At 39.9% G+C, this 21,945-nt stretch overlaps 1 protein-coding gene across 14 annotated transcripts in view; it reads left to right on the top strand.

Annotated features, from left to right (window-relative positions):
• The window catches only part of NSD1 (nuclear receptor binding SET domain protein 1), a 170,602-nt gene that overhangs the window by 84,201 nt on the left and 64,456 nt on the right, over positions 1-21,945 (top strand). For all 14 annotated transcript variants that reach the window (XM_054556277.1, XM_024247156.2, XM_054556272.2 and 11 more), the window contains one exon: positions 20,221-20,345. In XM_054556277.1, the coding sequence (XP_054412252.1) occupies positions 20,221-20,345 (125 nt within the window). The remainder of the gene's footprint in view (positions 1-20,220; positions 20,346-21,945) is intronic.

Below are 21,945 nucleotides of genomic sequence, written 5' to 3'. Positions count from 1 at the left end.
TCTGGACTCAAGTGATCCTCCTATCTCAGTATCCTGAGTAGCTGGGAGTACAGGTGCATGCCACCACACTTGGCTAATTTTTGTGTTTTTCTGTAGAGACAGGTTTCTGGCTATGCTGCCCAGGCTGGTCTTCAACTACTGGGCTTAAATGATGTTCCCACTTTGGCCTCCCAAAATGCTGGGATTCCAGACATGAGCTACTGTGCATATCCCTTTGCATATTTTTAAATCTTGTTATTTAAAAAAAATGAGGTATAAGAGTTATTCATATATTCTGGATATTAACCAATTATCTGATGTATGATTTGCAAGTATTTTCTCCCATTTTGTACCTGCCCTTTCACTCTGTTGATTGTTTTCTTGCTGTGTAGAAGTTAATGTGATTTTTTTTTCCATTTTTGCTTTTTAAAAAATTTTTACTTGTGCTTTGGGTCTCATAGCCAGGAAATTATTGTTCATTCCAATATCATAAAGTTTTTTGTCTGTTTTCTTCTAGGAGTTTCATAGTTGGAGGTCTTATGTTTAGGTCTTTGATCTGTTTTATGATAATTTTTATATAAGGTGTAAAATGAGAGTTCATCTTTCTTCGGCATGTGCACATCCAGTTTTCACAATACCGTTTGTTAAAGAGATTATCTTTTCCCCATTGTGTAGTCTTGGCACTGTTGTTGAAGATCATTTGACCATGTACGTGATTTATTTCAGGGATCTCTGTTGTTGTTTTTTTAATTTTTAGTAAAATTGAGACGGGATCCAACCATGTTGCCCAGGCTGTTCTTGAATTCCTGGGCTCAAGTGATCCTCCTGCCTCAGACTCCCAAAAAGCTGGGATTACAGGTGTGAGCCACCACCCTGGCCAGGGATCTCTGTGGATCTCTATTCTGTTCCATTGACTTACATGTCTATATTTTTATGCCAGTACAATATTGTTTTGATTACCATAGCCTTATGATATGTTTTGAAATCAAGAAATGTAAGGCCTCCAGGTTTTTTTTTTTTCTTCTCAAGATTGTTTTGTTTATTTGGGGGTTCTTTGAGATTACACACTAATTTAGGATGTTTTTTTTATTTCTGCAAAAAAAAAAATGGCTATTGAGATGTTGATAGGGATGGCGTTGACTTTAGTTTCCTTTGGGTAGTAGGGATATCTTAACAATATTAAGTTTCCCGATCCATGAAAACAGGCTATCTTTCCGTTTATTTATGTCTTCCATAATTTCATCCAACAGTGTTTTGGAGTGTACAACCATTTCTCCTCCTTGGTTAAGTTTATTCTTAAGTATTCTATTCTTTTTTATGCTGTTGCAAATGTGATTGTTTTAATTTCCTTTTATATTGTTCATTATGAGTATATAGAAATGCAACTGATTTTTCGGGTTTAATTTTGTATCTTGGAACTTTGCCGAATTTACCTCTTTGTTCTAATAGCGTGTGGAATCTTTAGGGTTTCCTACATAAAGGTTCATGTCATCTGCAAAGAGATAATTTGGCTTCTTGCTTGCCTATTTATTACCTAATTACTCTGCTAGGACTTCAAATAATGTGTTGAATAGATTGCTACAGTGAGTATATTTCCCTTGCTCTTTATCTTAGAGGAAAAGCTTTCAGTGTTTCACTGTCAAGCATATTAGCTGTGGTCTTTTCATATATAGTCTTTATTATATTTATGTAATTACTTTTTTGTGTTTTTTTTTTAGACAGGGTCACATTCTTTTTTTTTTTTTTTTTTGAGACAGAGTTTCGTTCTTGGTGTCCATGATGGAGTGCAGTGATCTCGGCTCACTGCAACCTCCACTTCCCTCGTTCAAGCCATTCTCCTGCCTCAGCCTCCTGAGTAGCTGGGATTACAGGTGCCTAACACCACGCCCGGCTAATTTTTTTGTATTTTTAGTAGAGACGGGATTTCACCATGTTGGTCAGGCTAGTCTTGAACTCTTGACCTTGTGATCTGCCCACCTTGGCCTCCCAAAGTGTAGACAGGGTCACATTCTGTCACTTAGGCTGGAGTGCAGTAGTGATACAGCTCACTGCAGCCTCAACCACCCAGGCTCAAGCAATACTCCCACCTCGACCTCCCAAGTAGCTGGGACTACAGCCATGCACCACCATACTCCGCTGATTTTTAACCTTTTTGTACAGGTTGGGTTTTATTGTGTTGCCTAGATGGGTCTAAAACTTCTGAGCTCAAGTGATCCTCCCACCTCAGCATCCCAAGTAGCTGGGACTACAGGTGTGCACCATGACACCTGACTAATTTTGTAATTTTTTGTTGAAACAAGATTTTACTATGTTGCCTAGGGTGGTCTCAGACTTCTGGGCTCAAGCTGTCTTCCCACCTTGGCCCCCCAAAAGTGCTGGGATTACAGGTGTGAGCCACCATACCTGGCATGTAATTTCTTTTTATTCCTAGTTTGTTGAGTGCTTTCTTTTCAGTCATGAAATGTAGTTGAATTTTGTCAGATGTTTTTTCTACAGCAAGTGTGAAGGTCATATAGTTTTTTTGGGATCCTTTATTCTGTTAATGTGCTCTATTCTGTTGATTTTTCTATTCTGTTGATTTTTTTTTTTCTATTTTTGAATCATCGTTGCATTCCAAGATTAAATTCCACTTGGTCATGATGTATATTTCTTTTTTTGGGGCGGACGGAGTCTCGGTCTGTTGCCCAGGCTGGCGTGAGGTGGCGCAATCTTGGGTCACTGCAAGCTCCACCTCCCGGATTCACGCCATTCTGCCTCAGCTTCTCGAGTAGCTGGGACTACAGGCGCCCCCCTCCCCCCCATCACGCCCGGCTAAATTTTTTTTGTATTTTTTAGTAGACAGGGTTTCACCATGTTAGCCAGGATGGTCTCCATCTCCTGAACTTGTGATCCGCCCTCCTCGGCCTCTCAAAGTGCCGGGATTACAGACGTGAGCCACCGCGCCCAGCCCTTTTATTTTTTTTCCTCCAGCTGGCCCTAACGGGAGCCGTATATTTCTTTTAATGTGCTATTTAATTTGGTATACTAGTATTTTGTTGAGGATTTTTGTATCAGTATTTATAAAAGATGTTGCTCTGTAGTTTATCTTTTCATTTCTATATGCTCTAGTTTTTGTTTCTTTCCTTCTACCAACTTTGGGCTTAGTTTTATTTTTCTGTCTTCTCGAGGTGTAAATTTAGGTTGTTGAGTTGAAAACTTTGTTTTTTAATGTTGGCATTTACTGATACAGACTTCTCTCTTAGTAGTGTTTTTGCTGCATCCCATAAGTTTTGGGGGTTTTTTTTGAGAGGGAGTCTCGCTCTGTCGCCAGGCTGGAGTGAGCTGGCACGATCTCGGCTCACTGCAAGCTCCGCCTCCCGGGTTCAAGTGATTGTCCTGCTTCAGCCTCCCGAGTAGCTGAGATTACAGGTGCCTGCCACCACACCTGGCTAATTTTTGTATTTTTAGTAGAGACGGGGTTTCACTATGTTGGCCAGAATGACCTCCATCTCTTGACCTCATGTTCCACCCACCTCGGCCTCCCAAAGTGCTGGGATTGCAGGCGTGAGCCACTGCACCAGGCTGGTATGTTGTTTTCATTTGTCACAAGATATTTTCTTTTCTCTCTTTTTTTTTTTTTAAGACGGAGTCTTGCTTTGTCATCCAGGCTGGAGTGCAGTGGCGCCATCTCGGCTCACTGCAACCTCCGCCTCCCGGGTTCAAGCGATTCTCCTACGTCAGCCTCGCGTGTAGCTGGGAATACAGGCATGCGCCACCACGCCCGGCTAATTTTTTGTATTTTTAGTAGAGACGGGGTTTCACTGTGTTAGCCAGGATGTTCTCGATTTCCTGACCTTGTGATCCTCCTGTCTCGGCCTCCCAAAGTGCTGGGATTTCAGGCGTGAGCCACTGCGCCCGGCCCTGTCAAAAGATATTTTCTAATTTCCCTTGTGATTTCTTCTTTTTTCCATTGATTGTTCAAGAGTTTGTTGTTTAATTTCCACCTGTTGGTGGGTTTTTCAGTTTTTGTACTGATACTGATTTCTAGTTTCACTTGATTGTGACTGGAACAGATATTTGGTATGATTTCAGTCTTCATAAATTTGTTAAGACTTGTGTGGCTGGGGTGGCAGCTGATGCCTGTAATCTCAGCACTTTGGGAGACCAAGGCGAGATCACCTGAGGTCAGGAGTTCGAGACCAGCATGACCAACATGGCAAAACCCCATCTCCACTAAAAATACAAAAACTAGCTGGGCGTGGTGGCTTCATGCCTGTAGTCCCAGCTACTCAGGAGGCTGAGGCACGAGAACTGCTTGAACCCGGGAGGTAGATGTTGCAGTGAGCTGAGATCATGCCACTGCACTCCAGCCTGGGCGACAGAGTAAGACCCTGTGTCAAAAAAAAAAAAAAAGACTCTGCGTGACCATATTGGAGAATATTCTATGTGCTTTTGACAAGAATGTGTATTCTGCTGCTGTTTGGTATTGGTGTTTTATATGTTTGTTATGTACAATTGTTCAAGTCCTCTGTTTCCTTATTGATCTTCGTTGTGGTTCTCTCCATTATTTTAACGTAGAGTATTAAAATCTCCTTGTGTTACTCTATTTCCCTTTTCAATTCTGTCATTATTTGCTTTTTATATTTGGGTGGTCTGATGTTAGGTGAATTACATATTTGCAAGTGTTATAGCTTCCTGATGAACTGACTGTTTTATTATCATGTCGTGTGTTCCTTTGTCTCTTGTGACAGTGTTTTACTTAAAGTGTATTTTGTTTTATATAAGTATGGCCAAAACCTCTGCTCTCTTTTGTTTACCACTGGCATTGAATATCTTTTTGCAGTCATTCACGTTCAGCCTCTGTGAAGTGAGATTTAAGGCTCACTTAAATCTTAGGTGAGCCTTTTATAGATAGTACCTAATTGTATAATGGTTTTCATTCACTAAACCACTCTATCTTTAGATTGGGGAGTTTAATCCTTTTTTTTCTTATAGTAATTGCTTTTTTTTTTTTTTTGAAACAGAGGCTTGCTCTGTTGCCTAGGCTGGAGTGCAGTGGCATGATCTTGGCTCACTGCAAACTCCACCTCCCGGGTTCAAGTAATTCTAGTGTCTCAGTTTCCTGAGTAGCTGGGATTACAAGCGTGCACCAACACGCTTGGCTAATTTTTGTCTTTTTAGTAGACACAGGGTTTTGCAATATTGGCCAGGCAAGTCTCAAGTGATCTTCCTCAAGTGATCCACCTGCCTTAGCTTCTGAAAGTGCTGGGATTATGGTTATGAGCCACTGTGGTCGGCCTCTTTTTTTATGGAGACAGGCTCTCCCTCTGTCATCCAGGCTGGAGTGCAGTGGGGCAACCTCAGCTCACTACAACCTCCACCTCCGGGTTCAAGTGATTCTTGTGCCTCAGCCTCCTGAGTAGCTGGGGCTACAGGTGCCTTCCACCACCCCTGGCTAATTTTGTGTGGTTTTTCATTTTTAATAGATATGGGGTTTCACCATGTTGGCCAGGCTGGTCTTGAACTCCTAGCCTGAAATGATCCACCCACTTTGGCCTCCCACAGTGCAGGGATTACAGGTGTGAGCCACTGTGGCCTGTATTTGGCCTCATTTTTTGTTAAAGTAATTACAGACAAAGATTTATTACCATTTTGCTAATTGTTTCTCGTCTGGTTTGTAGCTGTTTTGTCCCCCTTTTGCTGTCTTTCCACCTTCCTTGTTTTTTTTTTTTTTTTTTAATTGACATACTTTGTTTTCTTTATCATTTCATTTTATGTATCTTCAATAGGCATTTTCCATGTTGTTACCATGGGGCTTAAATAAAACGTCTTACAGGTACAGTAATCTATTTTAAGCTGTTAACAACTTAAGTTGAATGTATATAAAACTCTTTTTTTCCCCCCAATTTTTTTTCGAGGAGGAGTCTTGCTCTGTTGCCCAGGCTGGAGTGTAGTGGTACAGTCTCAGCTCACTGCACACTCCCGGGTTCAAGCAATTCTCCTGCTTCGGCCTCCCAAGTAGCTGGGATTAGATTACAGGCATGCGCCACCATGCCTGGCTAATTTTTGCATTTTTAGTAGAGATAGGGTTTCACCTTGTTGGCCAGGCTGGGCTCGAACTCCTCACCTTATGATCCGTCCATGTTAGCTTCCCAAAGTGCTGGGATTACAAGCATTGGCCACTGCGCCCACCCTGTAAAACTCATATTTCTCCTTCCCCACTTTGTTGTTGTTTTTGTTTTTTCTTTTTTTGAGACAGAGTTTCACTCTCGTCACCCAGGCTGGAGTGCAGTGGCATGATCTCAGCTCACAGCAACCTCTGCCTCCTGGGTTTGAGTGATTCTTCTGCCTCAGCCTCCTAAGTAGCTGGGACTACAGGGGTGCGCCACGGTGCCGAGCTGAGTTTTTTGTATTTTTGTGGAGACAGGGTTTCACCATTTTGGCCAGGCTAGTCTCGAACTCCTGATCTCAGGTGATCTGCCCACCTTGGCCTCCCAAAATGCTGGGATTACAGGCGTGAGCCATCGCACCCGGCCCCCACTTTGTTTTATTTATTATTATTATTATTACTTTTTGAGATATTGTCTCATTCTGTCACCCAGGCTGGAGTGCAGTGGCACGATCTCGCCTCATTGCAATTTTCACCTCCCAGGTACAAGCGATTCTCATGTCTCAGCCTCCTAAGTAGCTTGGACTACAGGTGCGCACCACCACGCCCAGCTAATTTTTATGTTCTTAGTAGAGGCAGAGTTTCGCCATGTTGACCAGTTTTTATTTCTTTTGGTTATATCCCTAGGAGTAGAATTCCTGGGTCATTTGGTTATTCTATGTTCAACCCTTTGAGTAACTGCCAGGATGTTTTGCAAGGCTGCTTTACCATAATATATCCCTCCTACCAATGTATGAGGGTTCCACTTCCTCCATATGCTTGCTGACACTTTATTTGGTTATAGCCATCCTTTTGGGTGTGGAGCAGTGTTATCTCATTATGATTTTCATTTGCATTCCTCTGCTGGCTAATGATGTTCAATATATTTTCATATACTTTTGGGTCATTTATGTATTTTATTTGGACAATTGTGTATCTAGAGTCTTTGACTATGTTTTAATTGGGGCTTTTTTGTCTTTTGGTTATTAAGTAATAAGAGGTCTTTATATATTTTACATATAAGTCCATTATTATATATGATGCAAGTATTTTCTCCTATTCTTTGGGTTTATTTGATACACAGATATTTTCTACTCTTATTTGGGTTGTCTTTTTGTTAGTTTGATCATATACCTTGAATTACAAGAATTTAAATCCTGATACATTCTGTTTGTTTGCTATTGTTGGTGTATGTAAGAACCATTGTGTAATTCTTGATTATGAGGATTTACCCTATGTTTTCTTCTAAAACCTTTGATGCATTTTGAATTATTTTTTGTATATGGTGTGAGTGAGGGGTCCAATTTTATTTTGCTGCATGTGGGTGTCCACTTGTTGAAAAGAATATTCATTTTTTTTTTTTTTTTTTTTTTTTCAGTCTCGCTCTGTCACCCGGGCTGCAGTGCAACCTGGAGCCGGATCTTGGCTCACTGCAACATCTGCCTCCTGGGTTCAAGGAATTCTCATGTGTCAGCCTCCCAAGTAGCTGGGATTACAGGCATGTGCCAGCGCGTCTGGCTAATTTTAATTTTTTTAAGAGAGCCGGTTTAGGCACGGTGGCTAGGCCGGGCACAGTGGCTGACAGCTTTAATCCCAGCACTTTTGGGAGGCCGATGCCGGCAGATCACTTGAGGTCAGAAGTTCGAGACCCGCCTGGCCAACGTGGTGAAACCCCATCTCTACTAAAAATACAAAAATTAGCCGGACGTGGTAGCAGATGCCTGTAATCCCAGTTACTTGGGAGGCTGAGGCAGGAGAATCGCTTGAACCCGGGAAGCGGAAGTTGCAGTGAGCTGATAGGGTGCCATTGCACTCCACCCTGGGCGACAGAGCAAGATTCTGTCTCGAAAAAACAAAACGAGAGAGCCACCACGCCCAGCCTGAAAAGAATATTCTTTACCTATTTAATGGTGTTTGCATCCTTATTGATAGTCAGTTGGTCATAACTATGTAAGAGGTTGGTTCTGTGCTCTCAATGAGGTAGTGGCTCACACCTGTAATTCCAGAATTTTGGGAGGCCAAGGCGGGTGGATCACCTGAGATCAGGAGTTCGAGACCATCGTGTCCAACATGAGGGTCAAACCTCATCTCTACTAAAAATACAAAAAGTAGTCGGGTGTAGTGACACATGCCTGTAATCCCAGCTACTCAGGAGGCTGAGGCAGGAGAATCGCCTGAACCTGGGAGGTGGAGGTTACAGTGAGCTGAGATCGTGCCACTGCACTCCAGCCTGCCTGGGTGGCAGAGCGAGACTCTTGTCTCAACAAAAAATAAATAAAAATCATAAGTGTTAGTTACAGTATTTTTGTAGTAATTAATTATAGTATTTTTGTAGTAATTAATTTTACTGTGTCTCTGAAATTGGAAAGTATAAGTTTTTTAACTTTACCTTTTTTCAAGATCATTTTGGCTCTTTTGCATCTTTGGTGTTTCATATTAATGTTAGAACAAGGTTGTAAGTTTCTGCAAAAAAGCCAGTTATGATTCTGATAGGGATTGTGCTGAATCTGTAGGGTAGTTTGTATAGTGTTGCCATCTTAGCAATATTAAGTCTTCGAATCCATGAGTAATAGATGACTTTTTATCCAATTAGATTCGTCTTTCACTTCTTTCCATGATACTGTGTAATTTTCAGTGTATAAATTCTGCACTTAAAAAAATCTATTCCTAAGTATTTTAGTCTTTCTTTGTCCTTTTATAAATGAATTTGTTTTTGATTTCATTCTCAAATTGTTTATTTCATGTTTATGAAAATACAAACATTTTGTATATTATTTTATCATGCAACTTTGCTGAACTCATCTCTGTTAATTAATAGAATTGATTACTGTTTGTTAGTAATAGTATTTTTTTATGAATTACTTTGGATTTTCTGTGTACATGACCATGCAATCTGCATGTTTTCTAATCTAGTTGCCCTTTTCCCCCTTTGCTTACTTACCCTGGCTAGAGCCTCCAGTGTGATGCGGAATACTAGTGGAAAAAGCAGACATCCTTGTCTTGTTTTTGATATTAGGAGGAAATAATTGAGTCTTTTTCATTAACTATGATGTCAGCTGTGGTTTTGTTATATTACCTTTCATATTTAGAATGTTCTCTTTTATACCTATTTTGTCACATTTGTAAGATCTTTTTTCTGTCTATTGAGAAGACAGTTTTGCGTTTCCCCTTTTATTCTATCCATATGATATATTATATTGATTGATTTTTGTAATTTGAACCAACTTTGAAGTCCTGGGGTAAATCCTACTTGGTCATGTTGTGTAATGTTGTTGGATGTGTTTTGCTTGTATTTTGCTGAAGATTTAAAAATCTATATTCAAAGGATATTGGTCTACAGTTTTCCTGTTTGTTTGATACCTTTTGTCTAGTTCTTTTTGTTGTTGATGTTTTTTGTTTTTGTATTTTTGAGACGGAGTTTCGCCCTCGTCGCCCAGGCTGCAGTGCTGTGATCTCGGCTCACTGCATCCTCTGCCTCCCGGGTTCAAGTGATTCTCCTGCCTCAGCCTCCCAAGTAGCTGGGGTTACAGGCAGGCACCACCACACCCAGCTAATTTTTGTATTTTTAGTAGAGATGGAGTTTCACCATATTGGCCAGGCTGGTCTCGAACTCCTGACCTCAAGTAATCTGCCTGTCTGAGCCTCCCAAAGTGCTGGGATTACAGGTGTGAGCCGCCATGCCCAGCCGTCTTAGTCTAGTTCTGCTTTCAGAGTATGCTGGCCTCATAGAATGAATGTGACAGGTAGATTCTTAAGTAGTGCTTTGTTATACCCAATTGCGGCCTTTCTTATTTATTTTCTCCCCTTTCTCCTGACATCCTTTACTTTCACCGCCTTTATATAGATCTACCTTTGCTAGTAAATAGGGTCATATGGGTGCTGGAAATAATCCTTTCCTGTGAATTATTATTAATGTACATGTGAATATTACTGTTAAAGCAGATCTTTTCCTTGAGAATAGTTCACAATTTTCCTTCAGAATAGTTCACAATTTTCCTTCATTATAATATTTCAAATATTTTCATATAATTTTATTTTTACTTCAGTTTATGAGTTTTTTTGTTTTGAGTATGTATTGAAAAGATGTGAGAAGCTATTCAGTAAAAATTTTCCTCCCAACCCTGTACCTCAATGGCTTAGATCTGCTCTCCAGAGATACTCAGTGTATGAATTACCAAGAAAAAGATAGATGTATATTTGTTACACAAATTCAACAGTATATATACGTTGTTTGTACCTTGATTTTTTGTTTCACTCTCATATCTATGCATAATGAGTTTCTCATTTTTTAAGCAGCAGAGTTGTTTTTCTTATAGTGTGCCATAGTTTTTTGTTTTTGTTTTTGAGACAGGATCTCACTCTGTTGCTCAGGCTAGAGTGTGGTGGCACAATCTCGGCTCACTGCAACCTTTGCCTCCTGGGCTCAAGCGATCCTCCCACATCAGCTTCCCAGGTAGCTGGGACTACAGGCACGTGCCACCACACCCGGTTAATTTTTGTATTTTTGGTAGAGGTGAGGTTTCAGGTTGGTCTTGAACTCCTGAGCTCAAGTGTTCCACCCGCTTTAGCCTCCCAAAGTGCTGGGATTACATGCGTGATCCACCGGGCCTGGCCAATAGTGTGCCATAATTTGTTAAACCTGTTCTCAATTAATGGACATTTAGTTTGTTTTCCAGTTTTAAGTAATTTAAAATTTAACATAGTTAAAAACGTTAAGTCATTTGGTATGTGTGAGAGAACCTGAAAGATAAATTGCTATCGAGGTTTATTTATTTATTTTTGAAATGGGGTTCTTGCTACTTTGCCGAAGCCTGGTCTCAAACTCTTTCCTTCACTTGAGAGATCCTCCTGCCTCAGCCAAATAGCTGGGACCACAGCCGTGTACTACCATGCCCAGCTTAGGTCATTTGGTTTGTCTTTGGCGATATCTCATAGTATTCCAATTTGAAATTTCACTTCATAGTTGTTATACCGATATGTTCCTACTAACAGTATAGAAAAGTACAGATTGGCATTCTGTTAATTTTTTTTTAACATCCAGTCTAACCACCCCCTTTTCCAAGTCTGTATTCCCACTCACAATCTAGTAGTAATTAAAAAAAAAATTTTGAGTTAAGTATGAAATTTTGTTAAGGGGCTACATGTATAGTTTTGATATGAATGAAGGTATGTTTCAGACGGTTAATTTACTTTGGTTGTTTGGAATTTCCAATGGTTTTTTATTTTACAGAGTTCTGCCAAATTTATAATGACTGTAGGGCAGGGTGTGGAGTAGGGATATTTTTACTGAGTAAATACTATTACACGTACTAGAGGTATTCTGTTATGTTAAAATATCCTGTTAGAGATATATGATGAAACACATATGGATGAAATATTATGGAGTATGAGATGTTGCAAAATAACGTGGAAAGACGGGGATACAGATGAAAATAGATTGGCCATGAATTTGTAATCAGTGAGTCTAGGTGTTTACTATACTGGTTTTATAGATGTTTGCAATTTTCTATGATACATCCTTTTTCAGTAGGAATTCAGAATAAAGAAAGTGCTAAATATTTGAGTAAATCAAACAATTGACTATGAAAATAATAATGCCTTATGGTCTTAAATACATATGGCATTAAGATACACCACAATAATAAAATATAAGTTGATAAGGAGGCAGATGGAAGTTAGTTTCCTTTACTTTCTGGCAGGATGATAACAATATTCATTAACTTTGGATTTTTATGAGTTAAATAGCAGTGGCTTATTATTATTATTATTATTATTTATTTTTAGACAGAGCCTAGCTCTGTCACCCAGGCTGGAGTGCAGTGATGCAATCTTGGCTCACTGCAACCTCCACCTCCCGGGTTCAAGCAATTCTCCTGCCTCAGCCTCTGGAGTAGCTATAGGTGTGCGCCACCACATCTGGCTAATGTTTGTATTTTTAGTAGAGACAGGGTTTCGCCATGTTGGCCAGGCTGGTCTCAAACTCCTGACCTCAGGTGATCCACCCTCCTTGGCCTCCCAAAGTGCTGGCATTACAGATGTGAGCCATATACCCGGCCTAAATATTCATATTTAAATTTTTAAAATAACCTAAAACATGGAACAGAAAGCAGAAAGTTTGGCCTATCACAGTGGCTCACGCCTGTAATTCCAGCTATTCAGGAGGGTTAGGCAGGAGAATTGCTTGAACCCAGGAGGCAGAGGTTGCAGTGAGCCGAAATTGTGCCATTGTACTCTACCCTGGACCACATGAGAGAAACTCTGTCTCAAAAAAAAAAAAAGAAAATTCCCTTGTAATTTATTTATTTTTTTGGAGGATTCATCCTGTAGATTCTCTCAGGCTGCATTGCGCTGTATGCAGCCCTGTTATTTGCTTTTACATATTTCTCTTACTCTGTACAGTAGTCTCCCTTTATCTAGAAACTCATTTTTCACAGTGTCAATTACCTATAGTCAACCGAGGTCCAAAAATAGGTGAGTACAGTACAATACAGTTATTTTGGGGCAGAGAGGGAGAGAGAACACATTCATGTAAGTTTTATTATAGTATATTGATAACATTGGCCTTTTTTTCTTTTTCTTTTTCTTTTCTTTTCTTTTTTTTTTTTTTTGAGTTAGTCTTACTCTGTCACCCAGGATGGAGCGCAGTGGCATGATCTTGACTTATGAGCTACTAGCTGCAACTACAGACATGCGCCACCACGCTAAGCAGATTTTTGTATTTTTAGTAGAGACGGGATTTTGCCATGTTGGCTAGGCTGGTCTTGAACTCCTGACCTCAAGTGATCCACCTGCCTCGACCTCCCAAAGTGCTGGAATTACAGGTGCGAGCCACCAGCCCTGCCCTAGGCTGAATGATCTAGATTGCCACTATTAGGAATGGTTTTGGGGTTTTTGCCTTTTTTTTGTTTCTTTAAACTTTTTTCTCTGAGGTTCCAGAACTAGGAAAGTTGAGGTATAAATAGGGTCTAATAATCTGTATTGGAAGAGTGATGTTGCTATTAGTATTCTAGTCCTTTGGAAAAATTCACCATTTTAATGAAAAGGAGAAAACTGTATGTAGTTCAGTCTTGATGAAAGAGATTTTACTTTTTAAAATTAACTTTATCCAAGGTATAATTTACATACTATGAAATTCGTACATTTTATGTATACAATCGAATACTATTTGCAAATTTAATGTGTTATGCAACCATCTCTGTAAATCCGTTTTGGAGCATTTCTACCATCCCAGTAAAGATCCTTCTAATCTGTATATAGTTAATCCCTATTCCTACCATTAGTCCTAGAGAACCAATAGTTGACTGTCTCTGTAGATTTGCCTTTTCCCTGGACATTTAATATTAATGGAATCATGCAATATGTGACCTTTTGTGTCTTGTTCTTCTCATTTGGTATATTTTTGTGATTTAAAAAAAAAAAAACTTACCGTCTGTAATTTGTCCCCTTTTTTGCTAAATAGTATTCCACCTAGGTATATGCCTGATTTTATTTATTCATTCATTCATTGATTAACATTTGGGCTGTTTCAACTTTTTGGCTGTTTTATCATTTTAGTTGATAGTGTGTACTCTGAGGTCTACGGCTATTGCTATACTTATCCAATATTTGTCATTTATCTCTTCTTCACAATACAGTGACATTTTGTAGTTGTATAGTAGGCATGATGTACTGGTTGTGTGGTAGGAATTAGGGCATATTTGCTGAGAACCTTAGGGGTAGTGTGATTTGGCTCTTGCCTTGTTTGATATTTGCTACATATCCTGTATTAAGGTTTGCATAATTACTCCTCTTTCCATTGACTTGTGCAGTTTTAGGGATTTCGATATTTTCTTCCAGTATCCAAAAGGTCAAATTCCTCCTTTGTTCCTGGTATATTCTTTATCTTAGCTTGGCAAATCACTTACTTTTTTGCCTCACTTTGCTCCTTTGTAGTAAGAGTAGGTGAATTCTCCATGCTTTTCCAACTGAAAAGTGCTGTAACTGGGAGAGAACATAGGTAGGGAGTTGGGGTAGTTGAGGCAAGGAAGAAAGAGGGGAAGCCTAGCAACAGCCAGGAAGCATCTTTTTATATATTTTTTTACTTTTTTGAGGTGGAGTCTTGCTCTGTCACCCAGGCTGGAGTGCAGTGGCACGATCTAGGCTCACTGCAACCTCCGCCTCCCAGGTTCAAGCGATTCTCCTGCCTCACCCTCCTTAGTAGCTGCGACTACAGGTATGCACCACCACACCTGGCTAGTTTTTGTATTTTTAGTAGAGACGGAGCTTCACCATGTTGGCCAGACTGGTCTCGAACTCCCGACTTCAAGTGGTCTGCCGGCTTCAGCCTCCCAAAGTGCTGAGATTACAGGCATGAGCCACTGCATCTCACCCAGGAAGCATCTTTTTTAAATTCATTCAGTTGTCACCAAGCTGTTTCACTTACAATATGTTACTCTATTTGTTTTTTATTTTTATTTTTTATTTTTTAGACGAAGTCTCACTCTGTCGCCCAGGCTGGAGAGCAGTGGTGTTGTCTTGGCTCACTGCAACCTCTGCCTCCTGGGTTCAAGTGATTCTCGTGCCTCAGCCTCAGTATGTTACTCTATTTTTTATTTAGGGGAAGAGTTGGTAGACTTTTCTTAAAGTGCCAGATAGTAAATATTTTAGGTTTTATGAGCCATAAGGTCTCTGTCACCTAGTAGATGTATCCAGTATAGACTTTCTCACTTTAATTTCCAGTCTTTTGTGCTCTCTGCTGGTTTCATTGTGAGCTGCAAGGAGATAGAGAGCTGGAGGATTGAAGCCTAGTCTGAGAAGTTACTCTATGAGAGAAGCAAACCCCAAAGGTAGAGTGGAAACAGCAATTATAAGAGGAAATGCGGCCAGGCGTGGTGGCTCAAGCCTATAATCCCAGCACTTTGGGAGGCTGAGGCGAGCAGATCACCTGAGGACAGGAGTTTGAGACCAGCTGGGCCAGCATGATGAAACCCTGTCTCTACTAAAAATCTGAAAAATGAGCCAGATGTGGTGGCTTGTGCCTGTAGTCCCAGCTACTCCGGAGACTGAGGCACAAGAATCACTTGAACCCATAAGGTGAAGGTTGCTGTGAGCCGAGATCATACCACTGCACTTTAGCCTGGGCGACAAAGCAAGACTCCGACTCAAAAAAAAAAAGGAAATGCAACAAGACTTAGCCTATGGAACCTGCCAAGAAGAAGACAAAGGAAGGAGACTGTCTAGGATTGAGATCCAATTTGTGTGAGGGGGGTAGTGATGGATGGGGATAAGGGGCATGATGTGATAGCATAGGGACCTGTTTTAATGAAAAGTGTTCATGGGGAGTTTTGAGAGACTTTGGGATGGAATTACGACCTTGCCATCTCAATAATTAACTAATTTGATGGGTTTGAGTAAGTCACCACCCTGCCCCCACTTTGAGACAGGGTTTTATTCTGTTGTCCAGGCTGGAGTGCAGTGGCACAATCCTAGCTTATTGTAGCCTCAAACTCCTGGGCTCAAGTGATCCTCCCGCCTTAGCCTCCCAAGTAGCTGGGACTACAGGCGCGTGCCACCACACCTGGCTAATTTTTGAACTTTTTGTAGGGACGAGGTCTCACCATGTTCCCCAGGCTTGTGTTGAACTCCTGGGCTCAAGTAATCCTCCTGCTTATGCCTCCAGAAGTACTTGGATTACAGACGTGGGCCACTTTGCCTAGCTGTTTTCACCATTACTTTGAAGAAAAATGTATACTTTAATATTTTGATCATAAAACATGACAAGATTATTATTATTTTTTGAGACGGAGGCTAAAGTTCAGTGGTGCGATCTTGACCCACTACAACCTCCACCTTCCGGGTTCGAGCAATTTTCCTTCCTCACCCTCCTGAGTAGCTGGGACTACAGGCGTGTGCCACCACACAATTTTTGTATTTTTAGTAGAGACGAGGTTTTTCCATGTTGACAGGCTAGTCTCGAACTCCTGGCCTGAGGTGATCCGCCCACCTCGGCCTCCCAAAGTGCTGGGATTACAGGCGTGAGCCACTGCACCCGACCCGTGACAAGATTTTTTTAAAGGATGTGATGTACCCAAAATTCCATTTTTAATCTTTAAATTTTTTTCTTTTCTTTTGATCCATAAAGCAATTGCATATATATTAAATCTTATTCTCCTGCCTTTTGTGTACATGACATACACTTTTATGTTATTGGGATAATGACATATAATCAATTATATATATTATTATTATTTTATTTTTACAGATAGGGTTTCGCTGTGTCATTCAGGCTTGAGTGTGGTGGCACTATCCTGGCCCACTGCAGCCCCTATCTCCTGGGCTGAAGCCATCCTCCTGCTTCTGTCTCCCATGTAGCTGAGACCACAGGTGTGTGCCACCACAGGCAGCTATATTTTTATGTTTAGCAGAGGCATGGTCTCACTTTGTTGCCCAGGCTATTCTTGAACTCCTGGGCTCAAACCATCTGCTCACCTTGGCCCATGCCTTTTATATTTTTTGATAATTCTGTTTAGATGTATAGTTCTCAGTTTTTTAGCATGAGACAATAGTACAACCATATGATACTAAATTGGTGAAGTGTTTGTAAAGTGGTTTTGAAATTCATGTGGTAGTGCCGATTATATAATATTCTGTTGAAATGTCATTCTGATATTCTACAAAATCCATAGAGATGTTGTTTAAAATGCAAGTTGAGCATTCCTAATCAGAAATCCAAAATGCTCCAAAATCGAAATCTTTTTGAATATTGACATAATGCCACAAGTGGAAAATTTCACAGTTGACATCATGCAGTGCGTCAGTCAGAACACAGGAACACAGCAGAGTTTATTCGACGTCCCCCAGGGAAAAACTATCCTTCCATCCCCCTTCAGCTTAGATGTATCTTTTATGTGCACAGCTGGATTTTCCCATGCAATTATACCCATAAAAGGTGATAAAATGGCACACGTGCAGGCTGGATGCACCAACAGAAAGTTTTCCAAAATAACCCACATGGGGCAAAAGCCTCCTTGCATTATTCATTGTGTTGTTAAATTAAAAAGAATTTTTTCCTGCTTTGTGGTATAAAGATTTTGTTGAACTTTTCAGAAAGCCTGAAGATATCCCCATAGATAAGAGTAATAAGAAAGGAGGAAGAATTTAGGTATAGTGCAGAAAGTAAGTCAGGCTCTTGGAGAAACTAGACAGTGGTGTAAGTGTGAAACATCTTACAGAAGAGTATGGTATTAGAATGACCACCATGTATGATGAGACAGCCCCTACAGGAATTCAGGATGACTAGGGCAGAATAACTGTGCTGGGGTGTGCTAATTAAGCAGGCATGTGTAAGTGTAAACTTGCTATGATAGGCAAAAGCTTGTGTTCTCACTGTTAGTGATTTCAAGGCATGAATTTCTTTTCTTTTCTTTTTTTGGAGATTGTCTCGCTCTGTTGTCCAGGCTTGAGTGCAGTGGCACAATTATGGCTCACAGTAGCCTTGATCTTCCAGACTCAAGCATTCTTCCCTGGTTGCTGGGACTACAGCTGTGTGCTACTACGCTTGGCTATTTTTTTTATTTTTTATTTTTAGTAGAGATGGGGTCTCACTATGTTAACTGGGCTGGTATTGAACTCCTGGTCTCAAGTGATCTTCCTGCATTGGCTTCCCTAACTCCTAGGATTACAGGCGTGAGCCGCTGCACCCAGCCCCAAGGCATGAATTTTTTTTTTTTAAGTTTGGCTCTGTCACCCAGCCTGGAGTGCGGTGGTTAGATCTTGGCTCACTGCAACCTCTGCCTCCCGGGTTTAAGTGATTCTCATGCCTCGGTATCTGGAGTAGCTCGCATTATAGACATGAGCCACCATGCCTGGTTAGTTTTTTTTTTTTTTTTTTAAAGCAGAGACAGGCTTTCACCATATTGACCAGGCTGGTCTCGAACTCCTGAGCCACCGCACCTGCCCCAAAGGCATGAATTTCTTACCAGTTCATTATTATGCTACCAGAAAGGCATGGATATCTAGGGACATCTTTTCTGATTGGTTTCACAAACATTTTGTAGCAGTAGTTGGTGCTTATTTCAGGGAAGCTGGACAGGATGATGACTGTTCCTCCTTGAAAACTCTTCGGCTCATCCTGCAGCTGCAATTTTATCAAAAATAATGTTTATGCCATGTGCTTTCCCTGAAGTGTGACTTCACTGCCATATGACCAGGGAATCCCTAGATTGATGAAGAGTAAATATAAAAACGCTTTCTTGAGTATGCTGCCAGCTGTGAATAGATGTATGGGTGTGAAAGGGTTTCAAAAGGAGTGAAGGATGCCCATATATGCTGTTGTCAGTGCCTGGAACACAGTGACTAAAGGTACAGCTGTGTATGCCTGGCACCACTTCTGACCTTCAGCTGTGTTCACTGATGATAATGAACAAGGTGGTGATTTTGATGGCTTCTTCAGTAAAGTGAGAAAAATATGTAGCATCCTTACATATGCAAAAAGTATACCTTCCATTTATCCGTAAGCTGGAAGAAGTGGATAACAAGAAAGCTTTTAATATCGACAAAGAGGCTCCCGTTTCTTTGTTCAACCGTGGTGATAGAGCTGACATCGATCTGAATCAGAGTGGTTGTGATAAGATGACATTAACACTGCAGAAAAAATACCTATAGATGACATGGTTAATGTATGTGATGGGCTTATTGAAGGACCAGAGCAGTGTTCATTCGTAACAGTTTATAAAATGAGAGCCTTGGGCTGGGCGCAGTGTCTCGAGAGCCTGTAATCCCAGCACTTTGGGAGGCCAAGGCGGGCAGATCACTTGAGGTCAGGAGTTCGAGAAGAGCCTGGCCAACATGGTGAAATGCTGTCTCTACTGAAAATACAAAATTAGCTGGGTGTGGTGGCAGGCGCCTGTAATCCCAGCTACTCAGGAGGCTGAGGCAGGAGAATCGCTTGGTCCTGGGAGGCGAAGGTTGCAGTGAGCTGAGATCATGCCGCTGCACCGCAGCCTGGGTGACAGAGCGAGCCCCTATCTCAAAAAATAAATAAATGAATAAAATGAGATTCTTCTAGACAATACTCGTTGTTAATGAGAAGATGACTTTAGAGGAAACATTTTAAAAAGCCATCCCACAGAATGCCTCTTTATTCCTAGAGGACTTCCTGGTTCCTAATTGCTTCTGATGATGTTTCTTCTTACCTTATAAAATAAAACAGTATACAGTAACCTTTTAATCAAAACACAGCATCATAGATGGAGACACAAAGCCCGACATTGTTATTACTGTTTTTTTATCAGCTGATACAAGTATTCTCGTGATGCTACTGTGCTGCTTAGCTACCCTGAACACATTACTTTTTCACTGTATTAATGGTATGTCATATTTTTACTGTTAAGTACTTATGTGTGAATAAGTATAAGAAAATGTTTGCCTGTCAGTAGCATATAAATTCAGAGACAGGAATGATGGTAATGTCAAACAACCACTGATATTCCACATGGGTGGCTGAGATAATGATACTTTTGCTTTCTTATGGTTCACTGTACACAAACTTTGTATAATGTAGAAAATAAATATTTTGTAAAATTACCTTCAGGCTATGTGTATAAAAGATGTATGTAATACATAAATGAGTTCAGTGTTTCAATTTGGGTCCCATCCCCAAGATAACTTATTTTATATATATATATGCAAATATTCCAAAATATGAAAAATTCTGAATCACTTCTGATTCCAAGCATTTCAGATAAGGCATACTTAACCTGTAACTCAAGATGTATTTTACCCATTTACCTGATCTAGATGCTATATTTTTGTTAGGTATGTATTAGCTTTATATGTAGAGGTGTCAGTGACTATAAGACCTGGCTTTAAATTTAACCTTTTCCTTAATATTGGATGGGCCACATATATTCTATTATTTGCGTATATAAGGTAACACAAGTCCTTTTGTCTCCCCCAGCTCCTTTTGCATATGAGAAAACATAAGCCATTTTGTGCCTCTTGCATCTTAAGCCATAGTCTATTTTCCTATGTGGTTTCTCATCTGGTTACTTTTGGGAATATCAGATGGTCTCATAAAAACAGTGGGTTTTCCTGAAGCTTTTTGATTAATGTTGAATTTGTTTATCATCTTTTAGCTGTGCGGTCAGAGAAGAAACGCCTTAGGAAGCCAAGCAAGTGGCTTTTGGAATATACAGAAGAATATGATCAGATATTTGCTCCTAAGAAAAAACAAAAGAAGGTACAGGAGCAGGTGCACAAGGTATGTTGCAAAATTTCGGCAAACTTTCACTGGTCCTTAGGAAACTGCAATTTTATCTTCAGTGTCATACTTTACCTTCATGAAACAATAATTTCCTTAACTGGGATCTTGTTTTTTATTCTCAGCTTCTAGCACAGTACTTAGGATTTAGTGGTTATTCAGGAAATATATAAATGAGTCTACATATTATATTTCTTCATGTATATATTTTTCCCTCTTTGCTTTCAAAGAGTAATGACTTAGGAATATTGTTATGATTTAATCTTAAGTAAAAATATAGGATATAAAGTGAAATATATATAGTCTGACCCTAATTTCAAAAGTAAATATGTCTTATTTGTCTTATTTTTTAACTCAGTTTTTTTTAAATGAAATATTTTAGAGTAGAGACATCTTGACATTCTACCCCTACATAGTTTAATATGTAGTTAAAAAATGGAACATTTTCCTTTATAATCAATTTAACATATTTACATCTTATATAAGATCTGTTTATCTGACATCAACTGTCTTTCAAATTTCACCAATTATCCCCTAACCTTTACCTTTGGATTATTCATACCAGGACTCAATCTAGGACTGCTCATTGTAACTGATTGTTAAGGTTCTCAAATCACTTTGAATTCAGAACAATCCCTTTTTTCATGATCATGATCATGTCTATAAGAGAGTGACATATAAAGTTATCTACTTTCTGTATTTGTATAATTGCTTCCTCATAGATGTCACTTAGATTGTTTTCTCTATCTCCTGTTCTCTGTTAAGTGGAAGATAGAACCTATCAGTTTGATAGATTGAAGCTGAACATTTTTAGCTAGACTATATCAGAGATGATAATGTGGAATATATTGTACATTAGAGGGTTAAAAAAAAAAGGAATGTTTTATTCCCATCAGCCATTCCCTGACAGTTTGTTCTTTCTTTTTTTAAATTGAGACAATGTCTTGCCCAAGCTGGAGTGCAGAGATGCGTGAACACGGTTCACTGCAGCCTTGACCTCCTGGGTTTAAGCAGTCTTTCCGTCTCAGCCTCCTGAGTAGTTGGGACCACAGGTGCACACTACCACACCTGGCTAATTTTTAACAACATTTTTTTTGTAGAGGCGGTGTTCCACTATGTTGCCCTGGCTGGTCTCGAATTCCTGGGCTCCAGTGATCTTCTGCCTCAGCCTCCCAGAGTGTTGGGATTACAGGTGTGGGCCACCATGCCCAGCTTCCCTGATGGTTTTTTGAAAACCCCAGTTGAAGATCTTTACCTACATCAATAATTTTATTAGAGGTTACAAAATGAAGACTTTCAGATTTTCTTTTCTCTATTTTTATTAACTGATAGTCTCTTTCATTAATTGGACTCTGTTATTGTCCTGAAATACTTGAAAGGCAGAATAAGTGCTTCTTTCTTTCCCATTAATTACCAATTGTAACATTAAGGAGTTCATTAGTAGTTGTTTTAATTGGAGACGTTAGAGCAGTCTTTTTCCCCTGCTTTTGAATTATTGTTGTGGACTTATCAATATTATAGCTTCAGTGTATCTCAGTCAACTTCATTTAATTTTGGTTAAAAATATATATATATAACATAAATTTTATTATGTTATCCA

The sequence above is a fragment of the Pongo abelii genome, chromosome 4 (assembly GCF_028885655.2).
Source record: "Pongo abelii isolate AG06213 chromosome 4, NHGRI_mPonAbe1-v2.0_pri, whole genome shotgun sequence".
NCBI classification, from domain to species: domain Eukaryota; kingdom Metazoa; phylum Chordata; class Mammalia; order Primates; family Hominidae; genus Pongo; species Pongo abelii.
This window is presented reverse-complemented; position numbering and strand designations above follow the sequence as displayed.